The 22,082-nt window shown below is 39.0% G+C and overlaps 1 protein-coding gene across 1 annotated transcript in view; it reads left to right on the forward strand.

Moving 5' to 3' along the window:
- Positions 1–21,803, forward strand: part of SLC35A1 (solute carrier family 35 member A1) — a 100,116-nt gene extending 78,313 nt beyond the window's left edge. The window contains exons 6-8 of the mRNA XM_053710524.1: positions 2,671–2,847; positions 11,274–11,408; positions 20,500–21,803. Coding sequence (XP_053566499.1) covers positions 2,671–2,847; positions 11,274–11,408; positions 20,500–20,633 — 446 coding nt within the window. The 3' untranslated portion in view covers positions 20,634–21,803. The remainder of the gene's footprint in view (positions 1–2,670; positions 2,848–11,273; positions 11,409–20,499) is intronic.
- Positions 21,804–22,082: the final 279 nt, after the last annotated feature.

Here is a 22,082-nt window from a genome sequence, read left to right on the forward strand (position 1 = left end):
TACAAATTTGACACTTTTGCTTCTTCGGAGGCTGTTTTTGGGAGAAAGGTTCTACAGGCAGTGGTTTCTTCTGTTTAAGTTCCTGCCTTGTCCCTCCCATCATCCGTGTACTTAAGCTTTGGTATTGGTATCCCACAAGTAATGGATGATCCGTGGACTGGATACACTTAACAAGAGAAAACATCATTTATGCTTACCTGATAAATTTATTTCTCTTGTAGTGTATCCAGTCCACGGCCCGCCCTGTCTTTTTAAGGCAGATCTAAATTTTAAATTAAACTACAGTCACCACTGCACCCTATGGTTTCTCCTTTCTTGTCTTGTTTCGGTCGAATGACTGGATATGACATGTGAGGGGAGGAGCTATATAGCAGCTCTGCTGTGGGTGATCCTCTTGCAACTTCCTGTTGGGAAGGGAATATATCCCACAAGTAATGGATGATCCGTGGACTGGATACACTACAAGAGAAATAAATTTATCAGGTAAGCATAAATTATGTTTTCTAAGCACTTGAAGGCTGCCTCTTCTCTCAGGGCATTTTGACAGTTTTTCACCACTAGAGCATGTTAGTTCATGTGTGTCATATAGATAACACTGCTCCTGAACGTGGAGTTCCAATGAGCCAGCTGTGATTGGCTAAAATGGTTGTCTGTCAAAAGAACTGAAATAAGGGGGCAGTTTGCAGAGACTTAGATACAAAGTAATCACAGAGGTAAAAAGTGTATTTATATAACTGTGTTGGTTATGCAAAACTGGGGAATGGGTTATAAAGGGATTATCTATCTTTTTAAACAATAAAAATTCTGGTGTAGACTGTCCCTTTAAGTTTGTGTATATATCTTAATAGGGCGCCTTTTGCCTATAGACCTTTATCTGTGTGCGCATGAACACACTGTGTTTTAACGTATAACATTTATATTTTTAGTTCAAGTTTGTGAACTAATATGTACCGCTCCAAATTTCCCCTAGCAAGGGCTGGTAGCGCCAATTAATTTTGTGTGAGTGTAATAATAAGGCTGCAACTTTGGCCTATCTCGAAACCGGAGCATTGCTTGACTAGGCCTGAGACAGATCTCAGACCTACGAAACTGATGACGCATGACCCTCAATGCAGAAAAGAATTCTGAAACACAATAGGAACATCCTATGCACATACAACACAACAATCCAGGGCCTAGCTGAAGTAAGGCAATTGCCTTCAACAAGAACTGACATAGAGGAAACAGGCACAGAATGGCAGAGTGTCTTAATACGGCAGGACTGGAGACTCCAAAGGAGGAGACTTAAAATATACCTCATAAGGGATATAAAAGATCCCTTAAATCAAACATAGAAAAAGCTCGATCTTGGACACACCTTAGACCGTTTTTTTAAGGCTTGCTTCAACAAAACCCTTTGAAAACATAGGACACTATTAGCCCAGAACAGCTTATCAGTGAAGAGCACTTTTTCATCTTATACAGGTTAATTGCAGCTATTATACACTCTTAATTTTCCTAGCCAAACATTCTGAGCACCAAATAAGGGACCAGTTACCTTTTATAGACCATTGTTAAACCAACACAGGCTTAAAACACAGATCGGCATTGGAGTATTTTTAACATATACACACTGACTGACCAGGGAGGATGCCTAATAAAAAAACAAAGTAAGATTGACAAAAATCCATCTGCTAAACTACTTCAATCAATACCTCAAGCTGGGTGAAACACAGACCAACCGAGAAGAAATCGCTAACCGTCAGCACAATACAACAGCACAAGTACATAATGTAGAACCCCCTGCACCACAATATGTAACCAAAAATGACTTACAACAACTCTCATCTAAAGATATCATCAATTGAAGTCACAGGAACAATCTGCGTATACGAGGAGTCTCAGAAATGATACATCCTCCAGCAATAGAAGGATATCTTCAAGCCCTATTTTGAATGAAAAGGCAATCCCACCTCACCAGATATCCTTATTAAAAGGGCCCACCGGGCACTAAGACCAAAACCCCCCATCAAAGCCTCACCCCGGGACATTATCGTGAAACTCTTAAACTACAAAGATAGAGAAGAACGTCTTCAGTGCGCTAGAGCTAAACACCCTATATTCCATACTGGAGAAGAAATACATCTCTTAACAGATTTATCTCCAGTAACACTCCAAAAAAGAAGAGATCTTGCACACAACACATCAACTCTTCGAGCAAATAAAATCCAATATAGATGTCAGCCCTGCCTATGACCCTACCATTTTGTGATGGTGTAACGGCATACACTGAATGGACTTTGTTTTGAACTATGTCTGACACTTGCCTAACAATCTAATAATTATGTATATCTGTCCGACATATGCTATCACTGTATATTACCCTAAAATACCTTAATAAAGCTTGTTTAATTTTTAATTTTTTTTTTTTTTTAAATCCCCTTTCTTCCCCATTCTGATGCTTGGTTTGAACTTCAGCAAGTCGTCTTCACCACATCTAGTTGCCTAAACGTATTGAGTTGCTGCCATGTGAATTAGTTGATTAGCAATTGAACAGGTGTACGTAATAATAATATATTGGGCCTAGAACAATTTACTTTTTTAAAATGTTTCTTAAAGTAACAATATGATACTATTTAATAACAAAACACAAGTACGATTCATTTCTCACTTTTTTGATTTTGGTTGTAGGAGTCTACTTTGAAAAGGTTTTGAAGAGCTCTGAAACATCTTTGTGGGTGAGAAACATTCAGATGTACATATCTGGTATCGCTGTGACATTAGCCGGAGTCTACATGTCAGATGGTGCACAAGTCATTGAAAAGGGATTTTTCTATGGTTACAATTATTTGGTGTGGGTTGTAGTTTGTAAGTACTTTTTTTTTTTTTTTCCTTTTAATATTGTTAGCTCATCAATGTTGTCCTCAATTTTATTAATATGGACCAGTGGTTCCCAAAGTGGACGGTACTACCACTTGGTGGGGCGGTGGGATAACTGAGATGGGGCACTATAGGCATAAAACATAGAAAGGATTGGCCCTGGGATTACCGTAGGGGGCACTAGTAGGTAAGGAGTGGAAGAGGATACTAGTGAGTCCCTTGAAGCTCAATGATCATAATTAGTTGCCATTTAGTCTAGATGTCGAAAGCTAAACAACTTTCTTACTTTGCATTTGATATTTTACCGCTCTCTGCTTTTAAAGGACCAGTAAATTAAGTAGATTTGCATAATCAACAAATGCATGATAAAGACAATGTAATAGCACTAAGTCTGAACTTCAATTGAGTAGATTTTATTTTGACAAATTGCAAAGTTATGTATATTTCTACTCCCCCTGTACATTGTGACTGCCATCAGCCAATCACAAATGCATATACGTATATTCTGTGAATTCTTGCACATGCTCATTAGGAGCTGGTCATTTAAAGTGTAAATATAAAGACTGTGGACATTTTGTTAATGGAAGTAAATTGAAAAGTTGTTTAAAATTGCCTGCTCTATCTAAATCATGAAAGTTTAATTTGACCTGAGTGGCCCTTTAAGTCTTTTCCTTTTATGATAATTTAGCTTTATCCTCACCTTTCTGGACTGCAATAGATTAAAAGGCTTGCAATCTTTGTTTTACCAGTGCTATACATTAGCACGTTTTGTAAACATTAACTTCACAGTTTGGAATTGCTGTGTAGTAACAGGAAACATAGCAAAAGGCCTGTTGTGCCTGTCTGAGTAGCTTTGCACACAGTCATCTAACAATGGTTTTCTAGTCTTCAATCACCAGAAATAAACTGTGCAGTGTGCACTACATAACACTTTGGTAAGTAGAATACATTTTCCATAAAATGTATTGTTGCTGTTGTACAACTATGCTCCAAGCAAAGAAAGCCACTCCAGATTTCTAAACCTGGTGATTTAAGACTTATATTAAGTAACATAAAACCAGGCACTGAAAAACTGCTATCACTTTATCAAGGCCATCCATCACATTAACACATTTTTGAATAGTCTAAATGCGGTATATAAGACTCTTGCATAGTGACTATCAACTTTAAAAAAGTGAAAAAGCTTGTATTCGAATATTAAGATAATACATTTTTAATTAATTAAAAAAAAAATTTGAAGGCATGTTTAATATTTTTAACGGGTAAGATAGGGGTAGATAATAGTTCGTTTATGGAACCAGTTTGACATTGTATGCTCTATATAAATCCTGAAAGAAAATGTTGGGTTTTATGGCCCTTTAAAGTGAATATGGTAGATTTAAAGGGATGATATTTTATTTTAATTTTGTTTATCTGCCAGAAATTATTTCCAGCATTTCACAAGACCTGCATGCAAAATTCATTTTTTAAGGCCTTGAAAACTTTCATTTTGTTTGAAATATAAATATTGTTTTTCAGACCCAGGACACACCCCTTAAAAACATTAAAATATTTGTTTCTTACTTTGCTTTTGCTGATTGGAGCAGATATAAACATGCTCTTACACATATCAGGCAATGACTGTGAAGCATGTAGACATGTCCATGGAATCTGATGTTACAAATGTAAACAGTGATATTTGATGGAGAAGCAGCAGCATGAACATAGGATGGGGTGGAGCAATTGCTATTGGCTTCGCCACCTGGCTGTCAAAATAAGAAGGGGAAAAAAAGCTTTACATTGAGGTGCCTAGGTGACGGTTAAAGGGACAGTAAAGTTAAATTTAAACTTTCATGATACAGTGAGGGAAAATGTATTTGATCCCCTGCTGGTTTTGTATGTTTGCCCACTGACAAAGAAATGATCAGTCTATAATTTTAATGGTAGGTTTATTTGAACAGTGATGGACGAAACAACAAAAAATCTAGAAAAACGCATTTAAAAAAGTTAAATTGATTTGCATTTTAATGAGTGAAATAAGTATTTGACCCCTTTGCAAAACATGACTTAGTACTTGGTGGCAAAACCCTAGTTGGCCACCAGGTTTGCACACATCTCAGGAGGGATTTTGTACCACTCCTCTCTGCAGATCCTCTCCAAGTCATTAAGGTTTCGAGGCTGACGTTTGGCAACTCGAACCTTCAGCTCCCTCCACAGATTTTCTATGGGATTAAGGTCTGGAGACTGGCTGGGCCACTCCAGAACCTTAATATGCTTCTTCTTGAGCCACTCCTTTGTTGCCTTGTCAGAGTGTTTTTGGTCATTGTCATGCTGGAATACCCATCAATGATCCATTTTCAATGCCCTGACTGAGGGAAGGAGGTTCTCACCCAAGATTTGACGGTACATAGCCCTGTCTATCGTCCCTTTTGATGCAGTGAAGTTGTCCTGTTCCCTTAGCAGAAAAACACCCCCAAAGCATAATGTTTCCACCTCCATGTTTGACGGTGGGGATGGTGTTCTTGGGGTCATAAGCAGCATTCCTCCTCCAAACACGTTGAGTTGATGCCAAAGAGCTTGATTTTGGTCTCATCTGACCACAACACTTTCACCTAGTTCTCCTCTGAATCATTCAGATGTTCATTGGCAAACTTCAGACAGGCTTGTACATGTGCTTTTTTGAGCAGGGGGACCTTGCGGGCGCTGCAGGATTTGAGTCCTTCAAGGCGTAGTGTGTTACCAATTGTTTTCTTGGTGACTATGGTCCTAACTGCCTTTAGATCATTGACAAGATCCTCCTGTGTAGTTCTAGGCTGATTCCTCACTGTTCTCATGATCATTGAAACTCCACAAGGTGAGATCTTGCATGGAGACCCAGACCGAGGGAGATTGACAGTTATTTTTGTGTTTCTTCCATTTGCAAATAATCGTACCAACTGTTGTCAGTTGCTTGGCGATGGTCTTGTAGCCCATTCCAGCCTTGTGTAGGTCTACAATCTTGTCCCTGACATCCTTGGACAGCTCTTTGGTCTTCACTATGGTGGAGAGTTTGGAATCTGATTGATTGCTTCTGTGGACAACTGTCTTTTATACAGGTAACAAGGTGAGATTAGGAGCACTCTTTAAGAGAGTGCTCCTAATCTCAACTCTTTACCTGTATAAAAGACACCTGGAAGCCAGAAATCTTGCTGATTGATTCGGGATCAAATACTTATTTCACTCATCAAAATGCAAATCAATTTAACTTTTTTTAAATGCGTTTTTATGGATTTTGTTTTTGTTGTTCTCTCTCTCACTGTTCAAATAAACCTACCATTAAAATTATAGACCATTTCTTTCAGTGGGGGAACAAATATTTTTTCCCCCTCACTGTAGGATGTTTTTAAACAATTTACAAAGTGAATAAAGCAAATTTGATAATAGAAGTAAATTGGAAAGTTGTTAAAGTAATGTATGATTAACAAAAGAGCAGATAATTATGGGGAAACTAATACTGAACAAAAATGCCAAAGTTGACTGTCATTTAAGAACGGAAAATGTAAAAAAAATCCTCTCCTTGAGAACATGGTACCTAAGTGAATAAATGATATGATGGAAAGTTGAATTGTGTGACATTTTTCACAAAAAATACTTTGTGAAGCTTTTAATGAAAATAAGTTAATTTGTTAACATTTTTAATTAAACAGACATCAACGTCGAAACTAAACTTAAAGGGACAGTCTAGTCAAAATTAAACTTCCATGATTCAGATAGAGTATGCAATTTTAAACAACTTTCCAATTTACTTATATTAACAAAATGGGCAGTCTTTTTATATTTACCCTTTTTATTCACCAGCTCCTACTGAGCATGTGCAAGAATTCACAGAATATACTTATATGCATTTGTGATTGGCAGATGGCTGTCACATGATACAGGGAGAGTGGAAATAAACATAACTGGAATTTGTCAGAAAAATAATCTACTAATTTGATGTTAAGACTAAGTGCTATTGCATTGTCTTTTTATCATGCGTGTGTTTGTTATGCAAATCTATTGCAGTTACTGGACTTTTAAGCGGTTAAATCTGCATACTTATTCTACTATATAGAGTGACACTGAAAACTAAGGGCGCGATCCGATATAGATCGCAGTTTGCGGCGCAAGCGAGGGAACCGGCGTCGCCCGCAGTTTCAGCTCGCAACTCGAGCCATCCCATATAAGTCGCCGTCAGATGCTAACGTGCCGTAAGTCTCACAAACCAGCGATGTCCAGAAATCTGCGTAAGTACAAATTTCTGGCGTCGCCAGTGACTTGCGGCACGTTAGAAACTGCCGGCGCCTATAAAACCTGACTAAAGTTTAAAACACCCGCACTGTCTAACACGCCTCCCTAACATAGCCCGCACTGTCTAACACGCCTCCCTAACATAGCCCGCACTGTCTAACCCTCTATCCGCTATCCCCCCTCACTAGCCTAACAATAAAAAAAGCTATTAACCCCTAAACCGCCGCTCCTTTACCCCGCCGCAACCTAATAAAGTTATTAACCCCTAAACCGCCGCTCCCGTACCCCGCCGCCAGCTATATTATATCTATAACCCCCTAAAGTGAGCCCCTAACACCGCCGCCATCTATATTAAAATTATTAACCCCTAATGTAAGCCCCTTACACCGCCGCCATCTCTATTAAAATGATTAACCCCTAATTTAATCTACCTACCCCGCCGCCAGCTATATTATCTATATTAACCCTAAGTATATTATAGTTAATATAGTTATTACATTATATATATTAACTATATTAACCCTAATTATATTAGGGTTAATATAGTTAATATAGTTACTATAGTATTTATATTAACTATATTAACTCTATCTAACCCTAACTAAATTTATATTAAATTAATCTAATTCATTTATAAACTAAAATATTCCTATTTAAATCTAAATACTTACCTATAAAATAAACCCTAAGATAGCTACAATATAATTAATAATTACATTGTAGCTATGTTAGGGTTAATATTTATTTTACAGGTAAATTGTTAATTATTTTAACTAGGTATAATAGATATTAAATAGTTATTAACTATTTAATATCTACCTAGTTAAAATAATTACCCAATTACCTGTAAAATAAATCCTAACCTAAGTTACAAATACACCTACACTATCAATAAATTTAATAAACTACAAACATCTATCTCAAAATACAATTAAATTAACTAAACTAAATTACAAAAAAAAACAAACACTAAATTACAAAAAATAAAAAAAAGATTACAAGATTTTTAAGCTAATTACACCTATTCTAAGCCCCCTAATAAAATAATAAACCCCCAAAATAAAAAAAATTCCCTGCCCTATTCTAAATTAAACAAATTTCAAAGCTCTTTACCTTACCAGCCCTTAAAAGGGCCTTTTGTGGGGCATGCCCCAAAGAATTCAGCTCTTTTGCATACAACAAATACAATACCCCCCCCCATTACAACCCACCACCCACATACCCCTATTCTAAACCCACCCAAACCCCCCTTAAAAAGCCTAACACTACCCCCCTGAAGATCTCCCTACCTTGTCTTCACCACACCGGGCCGAACTCCTGATCCGATCCGGGCGATGTCTTCCTCCAAGCGGCAAAGAAGAATTCTTCCTCCGGCGATGTCATCCTCCAAGCGGCAAAGAAGAATTCTTCCTCCGGCGACGTCTTCCTCCAAGCGGCAGCAAAGTCTTCATTCTTCCGGGGGCATCTTCAATCTTCTTTCTTCGCTCCGCCGCCGCGGAGCATCCATCCCGGCCGACTGCTGAACTTGGAATGAGGTACCTTTAAATGACGTCATCCAAGATGGCGTCCGCCGAATTCCGATTGGCTGATAGGATTCTATCAGCCAATCGGAATTAAGTTAAAAAAATCTGATTGGCTGATTGAATCAGCCAATCAGATTCAAGTTCAATCCGATTGGCTGATCCAATCAGCCAATCAGATTGAGCTCGCATTCTATTGGCTGTTCCGATCAGCCAATAGAATACGAGCTCAATCTGATTGGCTGATTGGATCAGCCAATCGGATTGAACTTGAATCTGATTGGCTGATTCAATCAGCCAATCAGATTTTTTTAACTTAATTCCGATTGGCTGATAGAATCCTATCAGCCAATCGGAATTCGGCGGACGCCATCTTGGATGACGTCATTTAAAGGTACCTCATTCCAAGTTCAGCAGTCGGCCGGGATGGATGCTCCGCGGCGGCGGAGCGAAGAAAGAAGATTGAAGATGCCGCCGGAAGAATGAAGACTTTGCTGCCGCTTGGAGGAAGACGTCGCCGGAGGAAGAATTCTTCTTTGCCGCTTGGAGGATGACATCGCCGGAGGAAGAATTCTTCTTTGCCGCTTGGAGGAAGACATCGCCCGGATCGGATCAGGAGTTCGGCCCGGTGTGGTGAAGACAAGGTAGGGAGATCTTCAGGGGGGTAGTGTTAGGCTTTTTTAAGGGGGGTTTGGGTGGGTTTAGAATAGGGGTATGTGGGTGGTGGGTTGTAATGGGGGGGGGGTATTGTATTTGTTGTATGCAAAAGAGCTGAATTCTTTGGGGCATGCCCCACAAAAGGCCCTTTTAAGGGCTGGTAAGGTAAAGAGCTTTGAAATTTGTTTAATTTAGAATAGGGCAGGGAATTTTTTTTATTTTGGGGGTTTATTATTTTATTAGGGGGCTTAGAATAGGTGTAATTAGCTTAAAAATCTTGTAATCTTTTTTTTATTTTTTGTAATTTAGTGGGTTTTTTTTTTGGAATTTAGTTTAGTTAATTTAATTGTATTTTTAGATAGATGTTTGTAGTTTATTAAATTTATTGATAGTGTAGGTGTATTTGTAACTTAGGTTAGGATTTATTTTACAGGTAATTGGGTAATTATTTTAACTAGGTAGATATTAAATAGTTAATAACTATTTAATATCTATTATACCTAGTTAAAATAATTAACAATTTACCTGTAAAATAAATATTAACCCTAACATAGCTACAATGTAATTATTAATTATATTGTAGCTATCTTAGGGTTTATTTTATAGGTAAGTATTTAGATTTAAATAGGAATATTTTAGTTTATAAATGAATTAGATTAATTTAATATAAATTTAGTTAGGGTTAGATAGAGTTAATATAGTTAATATAAATACTATAGTAACTATATTAACCCTAATATAATTAGGGTTAATATAGTTAATATATATAATGTAATAACTATATTAACTATAATATACTTAGGGTTAATATAGATAATATAGCTGGCGGCGGGGTAGGTAGATTAAATTAGGGGTTAATCATTTTAATAGAGATGGCGGCGGTGTAAGGGGCTTACATTAGGGGTTAATAATATTAATATAGCTGGCGGCGGTATAGGGGGGGATTAGATTAGGGGTTAATAATTTTTATATAGGTGGCGGCGGTGTAAGGGGTCAGATTAGGGGATAGATAAGGTAGATGGCGGCGGTTTTAGAGGCTCACAGTAGGGGGTTAGTTTATGTAGATGGCGGCGGGGTCCGGGAGCGGCGGTTTAGGGGGTAATAACTTTATTAGGGATTTCGGGGGGGGGGGGGATCGCGGTTGACAGGGAGATAGACATTGCGCATGCGTTAGGTGTTAGGTTTATTTTAGCAGATCGCGGTTGACAGGGAGATAGAGATTGCGCATGCGTTAGGTGTTAGGATTATTTTCTAGTTAGTTTAGGGAGTTACGGGGCTCCAATAGTCAGCGGAAGGCTTCTTACGGCTGCTTTTTGTGGCGAGGTGAAAATGGAGTAAGTTTTCTCCATTTTCGCCACGTAAGTCCTTACGCTGCATATTGGATACCAAACTGCGCGGGTTTGGTATACCTGCCTATGGCCCAAAAAACTGCGGGCGACGGCAGAAATATACGGGCGTAACTTCTAGGTTACGCCGTATATGTGATGCCAAACCCGCGCAAATATTGGCGTCGCCGGCTTTTGCGGGCGACGATTTATATCGGATCGACCCCTAAGAGTATTGGTGGTTATAAAAAATCTGTTATACTCTTCAATAGGCAACAGACTGTCTTCTTACATCAATTAAGGAAATGCCTCTAAAAAAAAAAATTGCACCCATATTTATTTTTTTCCCCAGCACACAGCAAATTCCCACTACTAGATAGTCAGATTTTAGGTAAAATAAATCTACAGCCCTTGGAATATTGTATGTTGCCTCAATTTTTAGGTATCCTTATAGAATGACATGCCTTGTAGTCCTGTCCAGATAAGCAGAATGTATTTCCTTTATCATATTTTATTTGATTTGTTGTAGCATCTGCCGCTGTAAGATAACTTCTAGCAGTACATCTTGTGGCTTATCCTACTATTTATGCAGCTTTAGTGCACAAAGGAAAATATATAGCATCCCTTTCTAATGTGACATAACAATTTTGTTTTTTCTTTTCTCAAGTGCTCGCTAGTGCTGGAGGTCTCTATACATCTGTGGTTGTAAAATACACTGATAATATCATGAAAGGGTTCTCTGCAGCCGCAGCAATTGTTATTTCAACTATTGCATCCGTGATTCTCTTTGAATTACATATAAGTAAGTTCTACTCTTTGCTTACATTTTAATAAATAATATATATATATATATATATATATATATATATATATATATATATATATATATATATATATATATATATATATATATATATATATATAATGAAATATGCGTATGGAGCTAAATATAGCATAATAAAGACATGGTTTGTAGAAATAAAGGAAAATATATTTATTAGCAATTTTTAAATATTTCCACTATGTCCTTGAGAAATGTCCTTATGTACTAATATGATTGGGTTCTAAGAGCCACCCAGTTTAAGTGGGTAAATTAATTTGTCAAATTAGTTCATTTACCATTACTCACATGTAAAAAAACTATAAATAATATAATTCTACATTTATCTACAGTGAGGAGTTTTATAAAAAATATCAGTATATAACATATTTTTTTTTAAATTTACAAAGATGTTCCTTATTAAGTAAAAGCACATGAATTTTTTTTATTTTTTTTTACTAAATGTTTTAAACATACTTTAGAATATTTCCTGGTTTGTTTCTGTTGGGTTTTTTTCCTTTTGACTTTGTTTTAAATCCCTCCCCTCCTGGTCTTTTTTTTTTTTTTTTTTAAAAATAAAAAAATATTCCAATCCATTAGAGAAAATATATATTTATACTGTGTATGTGTATACAGTGGGTATTAAAAAGAATCGCCCCCTTGAAAATAATCACATTTTGTTGCTTTGCAGCCGGAAATAAACAGTTTTTGTTTATCCAGTTGTAATTACTCAGTGCAACTTATAACACCAACATGCCAGGCAAAAATAAAGACAATTAAAAAATAGAATCACTGAAAAAGGATCACCCCCTCCTAAAATTACTTGTAAGCTCAATCAGATGTAGCTAATCACCTTCCCAACGGCACACACAAAACCATTTGACCTTCAACTGTGATCAGCTGTGGGCATATTGATTAGCTCAGCATGTAAATTGCTTTCCTGGAGCATCTCAGTCCCTGGTAGTGAAACTGAAGCAAACAATCAACTATGGGTGGCAAGGCACTGACAAAATATCTCCGGGATAAAGTTGTGGACAGGCACAAGTCAGGAGATAGATACAAGAAAATATCAAAGGCTTTATCAATGCCTAGAAGCACAGTAAAGTCTATTAAGAAGTGTAAGGTATTTTTTACAACACAGACCCTCTCTATATCAGGACGTCGCTCCAAACTGGATGAAAGAGCCAGGAGGAAACTGGTCAGAGAGGCTACCAAGAGGCCCACAGCAACTCTGAAGCAGTTATTTATGACAGAGTGGTCATTGTGTGCATGTGGCAACAATATAAGGAATTCTCCACAAATGTAGCTTGTAAGGGAGGGTTGCAGGAAAAAAAGCCACTCCTCAAGACAGGCCACATGCAGTCACGACTGAGCTTTGCCATAACACACCTAGGAGATTCTGAGGCCACATGGAAAAAAGGTGTTATGGTCAGATGAGACTAAAATTTAATTATTTAGCCTCAACACCAAACGATATGTCTGGAGGAAATCTAATATAGCTCACCATCCAAATAACACCATACCTATTGTAAAGCATGGAGATGGTAATAATCCTGTTATGGGAGTGTTTTACTGCAGCAGGCACTGGAGTACTTGCCCGGATAGAAGGAATAATGGATGGGGCAAAATACCATCAAATTCTCGAGGAAAATCTGCTGCCCTCTGCCAGGAAGTTGTCAATGCGAAGAAGGTTTACCTTCCAACATGACAATGACCCAAAGCACACAGCAAAAATGACTGCAGTGGTTGAAGGAGAAAAGGTGAATGTCCTTGCATGGCCTATTCAGAGCCCAGATTTAAAGGGATATTCCAATCAAAATTGAAATGCATATAAATTAATTACCGTACATTTTTGAATGGAAACATATTTTCAATATACATGATTAAAAGTAATCACTGATTTAGTGTTAACATTTTTCTCTGCACGTGCATGTGAAGCATTGCTAGATATTTTTAGTGCTCCAGCATATAAAATACCGCAGCTGTTCGGAGCACAAGTGGGGCTTTTATCATTTCCGTAATTAACAAATCGAGTTATTACCAAGATGGTACAAGCACCTTAGGCTCTCTGAGCAGCTGCAGTATTTAAAATGCTGGTGCATGGTGCATATTTAAATACTTTTAAAACCGCCATAGCTTTTATTAGAAACATTTTTGCAAATACATTACATGTACATTACAAAAATGCTTCTATTCAAAGCTGAAATGCATCCATGGCTGGAATGTCCCTTTAAACCCCATTGTGGACTGCAGTCTTAATCATGCCACAGATATTCAAACGGTCACCATCAAATGTAACGGAACTGGAGCAGTTCTGCAAAGAGTGGGCAAATATTGCACAGTCTAGATGTGCAAAGTTAGTAGAGACATATCCACAGACTAAAGGCTGTAATTAAAACAAAAGGTGGTTCAACAAAATACTGACACAAGGGGGTGATCCTTTTTCCAACTCAGGGATTCTGTTTTTGAATTGTATTTATTTTTGCTTGACCTGTTGGTGTTACATCTTTTACTTGGATGTTATAAGTTGCACTGAGTAATTACAACTGGATAAACAAAAACTGTCTTTATTTCTCCTACATTGGTGTGTCCGGTCCACGGCTTCATCCTTACTTGTGGGATATTCTCATTCCCTACAGGAAGTGGCAAAGAGAGCACACAGCAAAGCTGTCCATATAGCCCCCCCCCCCTCTAGCTCGGCCCCCAGTCATTCTCTTTGCCGCTCTGTACAAGTAGCATCTCCACGGGGGTGGTAAAGAGCATGTGGTGTTAGTTGTAGTTTTTTATTTCTTCTATCAAGAGTTTGTTATTTTAAAATAGTGCCGGTTTGTACTATTTACTCTACAACAGAAAGTGATGAAGATTTCTGTTAAGAGGAGTATGATTTTAGCACCAGTAACTAAAATCCATTGCTGTTCCGACGCAGGACTGTTGAAACCAGAGAACTTCAGTTGGGGGGAACAGTTTGCAGGCTTATCTGCTTCAGGTATGATCAGTCACTTTTCTAACAAGACCAAGTAATGCTAGAAGACTGTCAGTTTTCCCTTCTGGGATAGGTAAGCCATTTTCTTAGACTCAGTAACAGAATTAAGGCTTATAACTTGGGCTCTATGCTGGTTGACACTATTGTGGGCTAAGTCGTTTGATTTTTAACATGTTTATGCGACATTTGGAGTGTTTTCAAACTTGAAACACTTTTGGGGAATTTTTATTTGCGTCTGGCAGCCGTTTAGACACTTAATCTTGTCAGAAAAGGCCCCTTCACTCTGGAATGCAGTGGGAGGAGCGGAGGCCTCATTTTCGCGCCTCAGTTGCGCAGTTACTTTTCACTAGGCAGTTCATGCAGCTTCACGTGGAAGGTCCAGAGGCTTGGAAAAGGATTTCAGAGAGGCTTGTTACTGTTTTGAATAACCCCTAAGGAAGGTAAACGCTGCAGCAGAGACTGTGGCAGGGGACTGTAGTGTGTTTAACCGGTTAATTGTTATTTTAGCTCCGGTTTGGGCATTCAAGTGTTAATTTGCCTGAAAAAATTTCCTTGATGTTTTTCTGACGTTTCAGTAATAAAGTGTGACCTTTTATTATTTAAAGAGACAGTAACGGTTCTGTATAAAATAACTTGTATTGCATTAAAGACCTGCCTAAGTCTGTTTAACATGTCTGTGCCTTCAGATAGCCTATGTTCTGTGTGTATGGAGGCCAAGGTGGTTCCCCCATTAAATGTATGTGCAAATTGTGCCATAGCGTCCAAACAGATTAAGGACAGTACTGTCACATTTAATAATGTTGCCCAAGATGATTCTTTAAATGAAGATAGTGGGGATAGTTCATCATCCTCTCCTTCTGTGTCAACACCAGCTTTGCCCGCGCAAGCGATACCTAGTACATCTAGCGCGCCAATGGCTGTTACTATGCAGTAATTAGCAGCAGTAATGGATAATTCTCTAGCAGCCTTTTTATCCAAACTGCCAGCTTTTCCTAGAAAGCGTGATTGCTCAGTTTTAAATACAGAGGATGAGCAAGCAGGCGCAGAAGATAATTTATCTGTTATGCCCTCACATCAATCTGAGTTGGCAGTGAGGGAGGGCCTGTCCGAGGGAGAAATATCTGACTCAGGAAAAATTTCTCAGCAGGCAGAGCCTGATATCGTTGCATTTAAATTTAAGCTAGAACATCTCCGCGCTCTGCTTAAGGAGGTGCTAGCTACACTTGATTGTGATCCTTTGGTGATTCCAGAGAAATTATGCAAAATTGACAAATTTTTAGAGGTCCCAGTGCACGCTGATGCGTTTCCGATACCCAAGAGGGTGGCGGATATAGTGACTAAGGAGTGGGAGAAGCCAGGTGTACCTTTTGTTCCCCCTCCTATATTTAAGAAAATGTTCCCCATTGTTGACCCCAGAAGGGACGCATGGCAGACGGTCCCTAAGGTAGAGGGGGCAGTTTCAATGTTGGCTAAACGCACAACTATACCAATAGAAGACAGTTGCGCTTTCAAAGATCCTATGGATAAAAAATTCGAAGGGTTGCTTAAGAAAATCTTTGTTCAGCAAGGTTTCCTTCTTCAACCAATTTCGTGCATTATTCCTGTCACCACGGCGGCGTCTTTTTGGTTCGATGAACTAGAAAATTTCGCTCCAGAAGGAGACTCCATATGATGAAGTCATGGACAGAATTTCATGCACTGAAGTTGGCTAATTCCTTTATTTTAGATGCCGCTTTTCAATTAGCTAAACTAGCAGCGAAAAATTCAGGTTTTGCAATAGTGGCGCGCAGGGCGCTTTGGTTAAAATCTTGGTCGGCGGATGTGTCGTCCAAATCAAAATTACTTAATATTCCTTTCAAAGGCCAGAATTGAAAGAGATTATTTCAGACATCACTGGGGGAAAGGGACATGCCCTTCCACAGGATAGACCTTTCAAAGCAAAAAATAAGTCTAATTTTCGTTCCTTTCGCAATTTCAGGAACGGACCGGCTTCTAACTCTGCAGCCTCTAGACAAGAGGGTAACACTTCCCAGCCCAAACCAGCATGGAAACCATTGCAAGGCTGGAACAAGGGAAAACAGGCCAAGAAGCCTGCTGCTGCTACCAAATCAGCATGAAAGGATGGTCCCCGATCCGGGACCGGATCTGGTAGGGGGCAGACTCTCTCTCTCTTTGCTCAGGCTTGGGCAAGAGATGTCCTAGACTCCTGGGCTTTAGAGATTGTCTCTCAGGGGTATCTCCTAGAATTCAAGGACCTTCCTCCAAAGGGAAGGTTTCACATATCTCGCTTGTCTTTAGACCAGACAAAGAGACGGGCATTCTTACATTGCGTAGAAGACCTTTTCAAAATGGGAGTGATACACCCAGTCCCAAAAGCAGAACAAGGACTGGGTTTTTACTCCAACCTGTTTGTAGTTCCCAAAATGGAGGGAACGTTCAGGCCAATTCTGGACTTTAAGATCCTAAACAAATTCCTCAGAGTTCCATCATTCAAAATGGAAACAATTCGAACAATTTTACCAATGATCCAGGAGGGTCAATACATGACTACCATGGACCTAAAGGATGCATACCTGCATATTCCTATCCACAAAAGTCACCATCAGTTCCTAAGGTTCGCCTTTCTGGACAAGCATTACCAGTTCGTGGCCCTTCCTTTCGGGTTGGCCACCGCTCCCAGAATTTTCACAAAGGTGCTAGGGTCCCTTCTAGCGGTACTAAGGCCGCGGGGCATTGCAGTAGCACCTTACCTAGACGACATATTAATACCGGCGGCGTCATTTCACAGAGCCAAGGCTCATAGGGATATCGTTCTGGCCTTTCTAAGGTCTCACGGGTGGAAGGTGAACATAGAAAAGAGTTCTCTGTCCCCGGTCACAAGGGTTCCCTTCCTGGGAACAATAATAGACTCAGTAGAAATGAAATTCTTTCTGACGGAGGTCAGGAAGTCAAAACTTTCAAATGCTTGTCGAGTTCTTCGTTCCATTCCTCAGCCGTCTGTGGCTCAGTGCATGGAGGTAATCGGTCTAATAGTTGCGGCAATGGACATAGTCCCGTTTGCCAGAATTCATCTAAGACCACTGCAATTGTGCATGCTCAGACAGTGGAACGGGGATTATGCAGACTTGTCTCCCAAGATACAAATGGACCAGGAAACCAGAGACTCGCTCCTCTGGTGGTTGTCTCAGGATCACCTGTCTCAGGGAATGAGTTTCCGCAGACCAGAGTGGATCATTGTCACGACCGACGCCAGTCTCTTAGGCTGGGGCGCGGTCTGAGACTCCCTGAAAGCTCAGGGTCTATGGTCTCGGGAAGAATCTCTTCTCCCGATAAACATTTTGGAACTGAGAGCGATATTCAATGCGCTCCTGGCTTGGCCTCAACTAGCGAAGGCCAAATTCATAAGATTTCAGTCGGACAACATGACGACTGTAGCGTACATCAATCATCAGGGAGGAACAAAGAGTTCCCTGGCGATGAGAGAAGTATCCAAGATCATCAAATGGGCGGAGGATCACTCCTGCCATCTATCTGCAATTCACATCCCAGGAGTAGACAACTGGGAGGTGGATTATTTGAGTCGTCAGACTTTCCATCCGGGGGAGTGGGAACTTCACCCGGAGGTCTTTGCCCAGTTAACTCAACTATGGGGCATTCCAGATATGGATCTGATGGCGTCTCGTCAGAACTCCAAGGTTCCACGCTACGGGTCCAGGTCCAGGGATCCCAAGGCGACATTAGTAGATGCATTAGTGGCGCCTTGGTCGTTCAATCTAGCTTATGTTTTTTTCCACCGTTTCCTCTCCTTCCCAGGCTAGTAGCCAGGATCAAACAGGAGAGGGCTTCTGTGATTCTAATAGCTCCTGCATAGCCACGCAGGACTTGGTATGGAAGCTACCTTTGAGACAGGACCTTCTAGTTCAGGGTCCATTCGAACATCCAAACCTAGTTTCTCTGAAACTGACTGCTTGGAAATCGAACGCTTGATTCTATCTAAGCGTGGGTTTTCGGAATCTGTTATAAATACTCTGGTTCAGGCCAGAAAGCCTGTGACCAGGAAAATTTACCATAAGATATGGCAAAAATATCTCTGTTGGTGCGAATCCAAGGGGTTACTCATGGAGTAAAATTAGGATTCCAAGAATACTTTCCTTTCTCCAAGAGGGTTTGGAGAAAGGTCTGTCAGCTAGTTCTCTAAAAGGACAGATATCTGCTCTGTCTGTCTTGTTGCACAAACGTCTGGCAGCCGTGCCAGATGTTCAAGCGTTTGTACAGGCGTTAGTCAGAATCAAGCCTGTCTACAGACCTGTGACTCCTCCATGGAGTCTAAACTTAGTTCTTTCAGTTCTTCAAGGGGTTCCGTTTGAAACTTTACATTCCATAGATATTAAGTTACTATCCTGGAAAGTTCTGTTTTTGGTTGCTATTTCTTCTGCTAGAAGAGTTTCTGAATTGTCTGCTTTGCAGTGTATTTCTTCCTATCTGGTGTTCCATACAGATAAGGTAGTTTTACGTACCAAGCCTGGTTTCCTTCCAAAGGTGGTTTCCAACAGGAATATTAACCAGGAAATAGTTGTTCCTTCTCTGTGTCCGAATCCAGTTTCGAAGAAGGAACGTTTGTTACATAACTTAGATGTGGTTCGTGCTTTAAAGTTCTATTTAGAAGCAACTAAGGATTTCAGACAGACATCATCCTTGTTTGTCGTCTATTCTGGTAAGAGGAGAGGTCAGAAAGCTACTGCTACCTCTCTTTCCTTTTGGCTAAAAAGCATCATCCGATTGGCTTATGAGACTGCCGGACGGCAGCCTCCTGAACGAATTACAGCTCACTCTACTAGAGCTGTGGCTTCCACATGGGCCTTCAAGAATGAGGCTTCTGTTGAACAGATCTGTAAGGCAGCGACGTGGTCTTCTCTGCATACATTTGCCAAATTTTACAAATTTGATACTTATGCTTCTTCGGAGGCTATTTTTGGGAGAAAGGTTTTACAAGCAGTGGTGCCTTCCGTTTAGGTTACCTGACTTGCTCCCTCCCTTCATCCGTGTCCTAAAGCTTTGGTATTGGTTCCCACAGGTAAGGATGAAGCCGTGGCCCGCCCTGGCTTTTAGTCAGGTTTAAAGTTTTTGGTTTTGTACACTACAGTCACCACTGCACCCTATGGTTCTCCTTTTTCTCCTAACCGTTGGTCGAATGACTGGGGGGCGGAGCTAGAGGGGGGGCTATATGGGCAGCTTTGCTGTGTGCTCTCTTTGCCACTTCCTGTAGGGAATGAGAATATCCCTCAAGTAAGGATGAAGCCGTGGACCGGACACACCGTAGGAGAAAGAAAGAAATTTATCAGGTAAACATAAATTCTGTTTTCTGGCTGCAAAGCAACACAATGTGATTATTTTCAAGGGGGGGGGGGGTGATTCTTTTCAATACCCACTGTATCTATCCATTTATCTATCTCCATAGCTTCTTAGTTTCAGACTTCAGAAACACTGAAGTAGGGTATCTGATTGGATGTGTACCGCCTTACCTGTATGAAATGAGAAAACTCAAATAGAAACACAGTAGTGTTCTAATGCAAGTATATAAAAATATAGTTTAGTGTCCCCTTAAAGGCATATGAAGCCCCAAATGTTTCTTTTGTGATTCAGACAGCACATACAATTTTAAAATGTCATCAAATTTACTTCTGTCAAATTAGCTTCATTCCCATGGTAATCTTTTTTGAAGAGATACATAGGTAGGTGTCTTGAGCACTACATGGCAGGAAATACTGCTGCTATCTAGTGCTCTTGCAGATGGAACACTTTCTTGCAAAACTGCTGCCATAAAGTGATCCAGAAAGACAAGTGCACGCTCCTGAGCGAATATCCCTGCTTTTAAACAAGATACCAAGAAAACTAAGAATATTTAATAATAGAAGTAAATAAGAAAGTTGTTTAAAACTGCATCCTGTGACTGAATCATGACAATTTTTTTGGGTTTCATGTCCCTTTAAATGCAGAAACCTATTTTGAAGGGAATAGAAGCTAAGGTACGTTTTCAGAATCAGCTACACATGTTTATATAACAATAACATTATTTCATTTTTCTTCTAGCATTAACATTCTCTGTCGGTGCGCTCCTTGTGTGTGTGTCAATATACGTATACGGATTACCCAAGAAAGACACTACCAAGATAGAAACAAGCGAACCTGCAAAAAGTTTAAATGAAAAACTTATAAGTGTGTGATTTTCATCCAACAAATGACCACTTGGAGAAATCAAAAGAAACACTTTTGCCTCAACATAAGGACCATTAAAGGGCCGTTAGACTGGAACTGGGAAGCAAGTTTACAGTTGAGATCTAAATATGCAGTATGGTTACATCATTTGGTGATCAACAATGTAAATAGTGTATTTTAATATTTGTGTTCAAAATGCATTTTTTGTAACCAAGAACTGGCTGATAGAGACGTTTTAGATATGGAAAAAAATACTTTGTCAAAGTAAAGTTCAAGAATTTTTAAAGAAGAGTTAAGAGAAACCATGAGGTGAAGACAAACATTTTTCTATATCTCGTTAGTCACAGATTCTCCATCCTTAAGGCAAGAAATTGGCAAACGGAAGCAATTAAGTTATTGAAGATTTGACGTCTAACGCAAAAATAAGGATCTGAGAATCTATACTTAGGTTAAGCAAATTCAACCATACTTTGACTTCCTGAACTTAAAACTTATACCATATACAGTGAAATATACTGTTTTTTATAATTAAAACAAATGAAAAAACAAACTTCAGGGTCGCCAATACAATTTTGCACTTATTGTAAATATTTTAATATTTTTATTTGATTGGTAAAAACAAATGAAGTTGGGTATTTTAAAACATATATGCATGTTATCTGTTAACATTTAATTGACATAGCAAGACCCTTGTTTAATGAAATAGCCACTCAGATCAAGTGATTGTAAAAACTGCAAATAACGCCAGAAATAGAGATTTAGGTGTGGGTAATGATTCTTGGTTGTCAGACATAAACAAATTATTGTTTTTATTGTGGTTACAATGGGTTGTTTCTAGTATTTAATTTAGTACAGGAAAACATAGTATTCTGTATCAATATTCTGTGCATATCATTTATATTCTTTATCCATGAGAATGTTATGACCTACACAAACACAATTGTGTGGAAGATATTCATTGACATAATAATAAATTGTGGTATTCAATTCAGGGACAGAAATACGTTTGTCTGGACTTTGTTACAGAAGCATTTAATTTAGGGCTTTACAAATCCTGGGAGACAGGGCTGTTTTAATTTCTGGCTCCCAGATTTTTGTATTGTATTACATTTTCTCATGTTCTAGTGTGGTTTCACATGAAATACTAAAGTGAATTAAAAATGTATTTCGCAATAACATGTTAGAGTAGTTTTTTTTTTTTTTTCATTGTTCCTGTAATTTAACTGTTGAAATTTACCCCCCTCCCCCAGAGAGACTGGAGTGTCTGATGCAGAACCTTTGCAAAATTCCTCAGATTGCATAAGTATTGTATGCCTTCATTTACATATGGCCCAGAAGAGAAGATGAGCATTCTTTAGAGATTTTTTTTAAAGTGGTGTTTCTCTGTACTTCAAAACAAAATGCAAATTTGAATATTACAAAAATTGGTTTTAAAGTGTTATTTTGTGTACAGATCG

Source organism: Bombina bombina, chromosome 4, assembly GCF_027579735.1.
Source record: "Bombina bombina isolate aBomBom1 chromosome 4, aBomBom1.pri, whole genome shotgun sequence".
In the NCBI taxonomy this organism is placed as follows: domain Eukaryota; kingdom Metazoa; phylum Chordata; class Amphibia; order Anura; family Bombinatoridae; genus Bombina; species Bombina bombina.